We start from the raw sequence: 8,326 nt of genomic DNA on the forward strand, positions 1-8,326 counted from the left end.
CGCGAAATTCCAAAAACAAACATTGAATTCATGCAACTAAGTATCGTTTCCTTCAATAACGCATCTTAGAAAAACGATCAGTGAGCTAATATTTTGGTTACTCTAACCAAATAGGTAGTTTAAAGCTTCAAACGTCCTTACTTAATGAGGGTATGAATAAAAAAATGTATAAGGGTTGTTATAGTGTAATGTTTTAGTATTTGTTTGGTTTTCGGTTCCAGGTCCATTAACGTATTCAAAGGACACATTCCTGGAGGACTTCTTGCTAACCCACGTCATATTCATGCCTAGTCATCAGTTGTGTCCGGAACTTATGAAACAATATCCTTTATTCTGCTTGAATGTTATTATTAAAAAATAAATTAACATAGAACAATATTTTAGTGTGTCATTGTTGTGGGGATAAAGAAAGAAAAGGTAAAGGTTTCGTAGGCAGCGGCGTAAAGAGCAAAAGTGCTATTACATTCTTCTTACTAGAAATCTATCCAGAACCAGATTCATTAATACTTATTATTAGTTTTATTGTAATTTAATGTCACACAAAACATCGATTTATCGTGACGTTTGGGGTAGTTGATGATCGGCAATGCTATTTTATGTAGGATTAAGTGGCAATGGTAAGAATGACTGTAATTTAGAGGGAAAACCGCATAACACGGCGCTAGGCGGCGCTACATCAGCAAAACGTTCCACTAGGTACGCTGTTTGTTATTAAATGGTGTAAAAAAAAGTCATAGCGTCGTTGAGAGTCGCGTAAAGCCACATGTGCATGGGTGATACAATAACTCTTCCTGGTAGCCTCTTAACTACTAATAACAGCAATAACGATTTAGATATAAATAATAATGAGATTTAAGCAAAATAAAAGCTTATAATAAACGTGACTTTAATATATCTTAACAGTGATATAGAAAAGGAGATGTGGATGTCGAGTAACAAAAAAATAAATACTTGTAGATGGTTTTGTATATGACACCACAATAAGTACTTGTAGATGGTTTTGTGTTGACACTACAATAAGTACATGTAGAGTTTAGACTACAATCTAATTACATATTAAGTATGATTTACTTTATATCTTGTTTACTTGCACTGTATACTGACATATTCAAGTGTAATATTAAGGCTAAAATCAGTGATCTGGCGGAAATATGATGCAGAATCGTGACTGATTGGCAGAGTAAGTTAAACAACATTTTATTGTGATTAAAAAATACTGCACTTGGAAAGGTCTGTAAATAAGCTATTGTTGTCATGGTTTCCATTGTATGTTGCATCACATATAAAGCTTTTTTGTTTTTGTGTTTTTACATATCTAATATTGTTCAGTAATAATTACAGTGAAAGTGTAATGTAAATTGTGTTGATAATACTGCTGGCTTTTCTTGGCAAGTTTGGATTAGGAATTACAAAGCAGAAAAACGGTGACTTTTTTAATGAGAGATACTGACAATGGAGGTAACTGGTATATAATTTCAAACAACAACGATTATAAACATTGTTTATTTAGTTTACACGCAGAGTTTTAAAGAAATATCTTCTTTAGACTATACACTGTAAACATTCTTCCATTATTATTTGGAGAAAAGTGCTGCCATCTAGTGGCTATTAATTTTTTATTAACTTTTCTTTCTGTCTTGAAGACAATTCAATATATGACAACTGATCAGATTGTTTTAGGTAATCTTTATTTATTTTTAATGGCATTCCTATGAAAAATAAGTCTGTATATAATGACTGAAGTATTTTATTAAGTATTTATAACAATGGCTATTTTAGAATATTTCCAGAAAGCTGATTTAGTTTTCCTGCGTACATTCACTCTACCTTGGAGATAAATTTTGTTTATGCTTTTGCCTTAAAGCTTAATATCTGGAGGGAGAAATATTTTGTTATTATGGAATTATTCCTTCTTTACTGCAGAAACATGAACTGTCTCAGAATAGAATCACATGCAGATAGTTTGTGCTGTGATTGGCTGCAATTCAACCAATTAGTCTGTGCCACATCAACATAAATTTTTCGATTTTTCTCGTTTCTGTCTTACTGAACTTCCAAAATACTTTAAGGTTCTGCGAAATGTCACGATCTCCAAAAAGCGAATCACAAAAAATGCAGCTTCATTCTCAGTGCTTATGTTGTTAAAATATAAAATGCATATGTAAGAAAAGTCATCGTTTGCAAATAGTTCACCTTCCTTAATAATATTAATCGTTCTGAGGCAACAGTTTTTACTGAGCTTCTAAGCGGAAACAAGACATGTTTCAAGGTGTACATTTTCTTATTCCACAAATTAAAAGAAATTTGTTTAAAATTAAAACTTATCAAAAATATTTTTTTAAGAAATATAAAATATGCACTACCCTATTAATCAGCTCAGTTCTGTTGTCACTATGTCTGCTAAACTATACTGCAAACGCAATAAAAGTACCATATAGGACCTTGGATTGTTAAGTTGTTAATATTATATTTGACAGAAACTTACTATTCAAACCCTTAAATTATGAATTTTAATTGTGATATTTATATAGTTGGTAATACAAATGATCCTGTTTCGAGATTAGAAATAACTGTTTCCAGCCTACTTGGATCTATACGTAAATACAGGGTAACGCAGTATTGTTACCCCCAGATAGCTATATTATTATTTTTTTTATCTTTTATTAGATTAATGTAAGAGTATTATGTAGGCAGTACCCACAATTCACACAGAGAGTTAAACATCTTTGGTGCTGCAAGCCAAGTTTTATTTACTCGGAGCAGATTAAAGTGTGATGCAACTATTTTTTTAGACCACCCTGTAAATATGTTGCAGAATGCTAAGATGTTGAAGCCAAATGAACGTTTCTATACATGTACAAAATATGTTTGACTACAGTCTCAAGATTTATAACACTATGTAGAACTCGGGAATTGCAAAGTTTATCAAACAATTCTTTTCAGTCGACTGAAAAACGAACCGGGTTCATTTTTAGGAGGATGTCTTAATGTTTTAATGTGAATTTTTGCATGGTTGGAATTGTTTAATCAATTGTATCTTTATTGTGCAGTATTTTGGTTTGAGACCACAATTATGGCCACCATAAGTTATAGAGAATTCGTGATTTAAACTGGATTGCATATCATATGGAAGTTATATATTACGTATTTTATAACGTCCACATTTGTACGGTAAATCGTTTTCGTTGTGCTTTGTCAAAATTTATTGACTTGTTAGTTACATACATATACGCGTTATTATGAACCTTAGGACCCTGAAAACAATAGGGTACTAAAACTGCTATTAGATCTTACAAAAAATTTATTTGGCGATAAATTCGTTTCCTTCCATTGAGAAATCCTACAGTTAACACGTGTGTTACGTTTTGGTGTTGGAACGATTTTGGAAGAATTATTTTGAGATGTTATAATAACAAGTTAATGTAATTTATAAGAATAAAAGTTAAACGTTCAACAATTACTTTTCGCAGTGGGTGGTATAAGTAGCTTAGAACTTTGGCTCTGAGTGAAACCAAGAATGCAACATAATTAACTTTTTTAAAGACCATGAAAATAATTTATATTGTTAGATTAACTTAAACTTTTTCCTTCACTGGGGACGGGTACTTTTGTTTGTCATGTATGAAGATACAAGTTATGTATATATTGTCGTTCACGAAGTCAGTGCTGGTCTGATCTGTTGTTTCGAATTGTTTGTTGATTATCAATTTCATTGACAATACACTATTTAAATGAAGATATGTTTACAAAAAAATGTTGATGTGGATAACCTTTAACAATAAAATAATGAAAAAAACCAAAGAAGGTAATTATTTTCATGATTAGAAAGCCTGCTTTTCCCGGAAATTATTATAAAGCTGACGGAAATTAGGAAAATGTAAGTTTATTTAGTTTGTATTGTCTCCTTATAATGCTGTAAGTTTAGAAATATAATCGTTACGTTGGTACTTCAATTTTGGCTGTCACTGTTCTAATGACCCACGGGTCCAAAGAGTGGAGAGCATTTTGGCCGTAAGGGAAGATCGATCTTCGGATTCACAGTCTGAGCATGCTAATCACCTACCTCACCCAGCATTTGATTTAACTGAAAAACGTCTTTTATCTCTTTGTTACAGTAAAAACAATTTTTAATTGTATCTTTCAGCAAAGGAATTAAACCTCAAAACAATAAAGATTTGCTAATTATAATTATTGAGACATTTTAAGTGACATACTGGGCAAACTAATCTAATGTAAACTACAAAATACTTTATTCTTCTAACTATACATACACGAATGCCGAGTAGGAGTTTCTGCCTTTTAAGTTGTATTTCCAAACATGTTCAGTCAATACGAAAATTTATTTTCTTCATAAGGGACAAGTTTCTAATTATTCTTGGAAACCTAACTTCGTATAATTGCTATTAAAAAAATATTTCGAAAAATTATATACTTCTAAATAAAAACATAGCTAGTTTTAGCACAAGATTTTGGAAGGCTACAAAACAACATCGAAAAATAAACTGTTACAAAAGGAAAGAAGCCAAACTACCGACTGGCACGAATTGGGCCCTGGACTCGCAATCTGCGGGTTCGAATCCCGTCACCCTTTCAGCCGTTTGGGCGTTATAAAATAACGGTCAATTCCACTTTTCGTTGGTAAAGAGTAGCTCAATAGTCGGCAGTGAGTGGTGTTGACTAACTGCCTTCCCTCTAGTCTATCTCTTCTAAATTAAGTAAACAACCCTTGAGTAACTTTGCACTAAATTTAAGAAAAAAGAAACAAAACCACCCGTCTGGAGATTTGTGTTGGAATCAAACCCGGCTATTCCTAAAGATGGGAATGAAATCTTAAAAGACCAAAAGTCTAAAATCAAATTTTGTTTTGCATAAAAGTTGAAGTTAAGTCGAGTTTTATGTAAAGGACGGAACCAAACCTAAATATACCCCCCACCCCCAAAAAAAATTGGAATGAAGCCTGTTCATGCCAAAAGTTTGGAATTAAACCACATTATAATTAAAGAGTGGATCAAAATCTGGTTATCCCTAATGGTTGGGATCAAACTTGGTTATACTTACTCTGGAAGGAAACATATTTATACCAAAGGACTGGAGTCAAACCCGCTTATTCTTATAGACTTGATTTAAACCCAGTTGTGCCTAAAGACTGAAATCAAAACAGATTATTGCTAAATACTTGGTATCAAAATCGGTTATATTTAAAGGCTGGAATCAGTCTGGGCTGTATCTAAGTTCAGAGGCAAAGCAACTTAACTTTGGTGGTCAGTCTTGCCATGTATGGTGTGACTAACTATTTTTGTTACGATGTTTACTACTTTCTGTCTTTGAAAATATTGTTTTTGGACGAACTTTCTTAATAAAAACTTTGGGGTTAATATGCTGTCACATTGATGCTTTTGTTCATCAGTTCTTTTCTATCAGATTTGCTGTGTTTCATAACCCTAATTGCATGCTAACTCTTCACGTAATGGCTCTCACTTTTTATGTGTGTGCGTGATAAAGCAGCGCCCCCAGTGTCACAGCGGTATGCCTGTGGACTTGCAAAGCTAGAAACCGGGTTTCGATGCCCATGGTGGGCAGAACACAGATAGCCCATTGTGTAGCTTTGCGCTTAATTACTAACAAACAAACAAACACTTACAGAACAGTTAGTAAGAGTTCAAACTGATAAAGCAGCGCTTTATTTCACCTAGCGGCTATTGGTTGCCCTATAGCCAGCGATGATAGTCATGTTGATGTACCTAAGGGAAAGTTATGCTCCTTGTTTACTAGCATATTATATTAATAAACAAGTTCGTATTCTTGTCGATTGTCATTCATATTTTGCAGGCGTCTTTAATATATTTCTGATATTTTATAGATAAATATAAATGAAAAACAACAACAACATAATTAATGCTAGTATTGGAACTTCTTATTGAACTTATACATCAATGAAGAACCACAAAGGGTATAATAACCACCTAAATTATCCTAGATACATCAAGGAAGAACCACAAAGGGTATAATAACCACCTAAATTATCCTAGATGCATCGATGAAGAGCCACAAAGGGTATAATAACCACCTAAATTATCCTAGATGCATCGATGAAGAGCCACAAAGGGTATAATAACCACCTAAATTATCCTAGATGCATCGATGAAGAGCCACAAAGGGTATAATAACCACCTAAATTATCCTAGATGCATCGATGAAGAGCCACAAAGGGTATAATAGCCACCTAAAATATCCTAGATACATCGATGAAGAACCACAAAGGGTATAATAACCACCTAAATTATCCTAGATGCATCGATGAAGAGCCACAAAGGGTATAATAACCACCTAAATTATCCTAGATACATCAGTGAAGAGCCACAAAGGGCGTAACTACCTAGAATATCCTAGATACATCATTGTAGAGCCATAAAGGACATAACCACCTAAAATATCATCGAATCGCCACTGTTTACCCCCAAGTCCAAATTGCGTTGTGTTCTTCAGTTCTGATGCAGAAACTGTATTGTGCTAATAATATTAGTATTGCGTACTTCATTCATTTTTGACTATTTCGAAAAAATATTTGTCTATTCAAATGACATACTACCATTTCCTTGTGTTCCACTTTTAGGGCGTTTTTTAAGTTGCGTAGTTTGTTGTTTTACAAAATCAAATTATATGTGTCTTTTGTAATTCCTTTTGGCCTCCTATTGGCTCATTGGTAAGCTTAAGAGTGTAAATCGCTAAAATTCGGGTTTCAATCCCTGAGATAGGCAGTGCAGCTTTACGCTTATGTTAACAAACGTTCCTTTGGTTTGAATGGAAGGAAGGCTAGGTGACTTTTAACTAGCATTGTAAACGTAGCAATTAATAACTGCGTACTCTACAACCTTAATAGCAGAGTGATATTCCAATGCCGTGTCTTAAACATCTGTTACCTATTTTATATGCAGGTTACAATAATTATATTACGTTATTTGATATGTCCATTACTCGTTAATCCTCCTTAACAGATCAACTTATAAAGTAGACTCTGCTAATTCCCGCCATGAGAAGGAATTTATTGTTGCCAATAAACGACGAGCAGTACAGTTTGTTCATACTTGGGCCATTGTTGTACGAGAAGCTTTCTTCGAAGATCCTATTATTTGTAGCTTTTTAGACGTAAGTGTGCATTTAATAGAAAGTTAACAATATTTTAATGTACCATATATCAAGCCGCTTCAAAATTATATGAATATATACATCTTTATGTTGAAATTCAAATCATGGAGAGGAAATTGTGATAAATATATATATATATATATTTATAATAATATGTTTATTTGAAAATGCCCTATCCTCAGTGGCTCAGCGATAAGTCTGAAGGCTTATAACACTAGAAACTGAGTTTCGATACCCGTGGTCGGCACAACACAGCTAGCCCATTGTGTAACTTTATGCTTAACAACAAACAATAGCATTTGACAAAATATTAGTTATTCCATAAATGAAATGGTGTTAAAGGCCTAATCTGGAGAAACAACGAGGCTTTTGAGGCTTCATAAAAGCCTAATCTGGAGAAGCAATAAGGTCTTTGAGGGTTCATAAAACTGATCAGAATCACATTTCACTGAAGTTTGTATTTTCCTAAAAGTCATGTTAATTATATCGTTACCGATAAACTACTTTCGGGTATTGTAAGAAAAAACAAAAGAAAATACAAGAACATCTGCAGTGAAGAAAGATTCTGATTTTGATTATTTTTTGTTTAGGAGAATTAAAACAAAAAATACAGTTACATTCTCAATGTTAACACTGTTGCACAAAGCAGTAACAAAGTCTCGGTACCGTTCAAATTTAATGTAACAGTCAGTTTTTTTTTCTCGTATTACTTTAGGATTTGCAAGCGTTATTGTTGAAGGATTTTGAACTTTATGTGGGCGATCTCCAGATGGAAGTGAAACTACTTGCTAAAATGATCGATGCTAAACAAAGGTTAGAATGCATTAATTATTTTTCTATTCTTTCCAAATGAGTTGAGAATTAAAAATTCACAGAGGATTTTGTTTTTAATGTGTAAAGATATTTCCAAAAATACACAGCGTGGTCACAAGTAAATAGACACCATCTTTTCAGAAAAAAATAAATTTTTCAGTCATATTCACATGAATTGATATATCTATAATTAATTAATATCTCGTAGATCTTCCTTTCGCTTCGTGGAGTTCGTTGATATCGTCAATTATAGATTGTGGGATTTTCGCCCTCTCTTGTTTCAAAATTTGGAGAAGATCGCTTTTCGAAGTTGGTTTTTTTTTGTTGTTTCTTGACTTGCTGGTCGAGTATGGCCCAGAGGTTTTCG

At 33.1% G+C, this 8,326-nt stretch overlaps 1 protein-coding gene across 3 annotated transcripts in view; it reads left to right on the top strand.

Moving 5' to 3' along the window:
• LOC106466050 (rap guanine nucleotide exchange factor 4-like) overlaps positions 1 to 8,326 on the top strand; it is a 110,457-nt gene that overhangs the window by 76,549 nt on the left and 25,582 nt on the right. For all 3 annotated transcript variants that reach the window (XM_022394540.1, XM_013926295.2, XM_022394550.1), the window contains 3 exons: positions 222 to 321; positions 7,002 to 7,146; positions 7,862 to 7,959. In XM_022394540.1, coding sequence (XP_022250248.1) covers positions 222 to 321; positions 7,002 to 7,146; positions 7,862 to 7,959 — 343 coding nt within the window. The remainder of the gene's footprint in view (positions 1 to 221; positions 322 to 7,001; positions 7,147 to 7,861; positions 7,960 to 8,326) is intronic.

Source organism: Limulus polyphemus, unplaced genomic scaffold, assembly GCF_000517525.1.
Source record: "Limulus polyphemus unplaced genomic scaffold, Limulus_polyphemus-2.1.2 Scaffold72, whole genome shotgun sequence".
Taxonomy (NCBI): domain Eukaryota; kingdom Metazoa; phylum Arthropoda; class Merostomata; order Xiphosura; family Limulidae; genus Limulus; species Limulus polyphemus.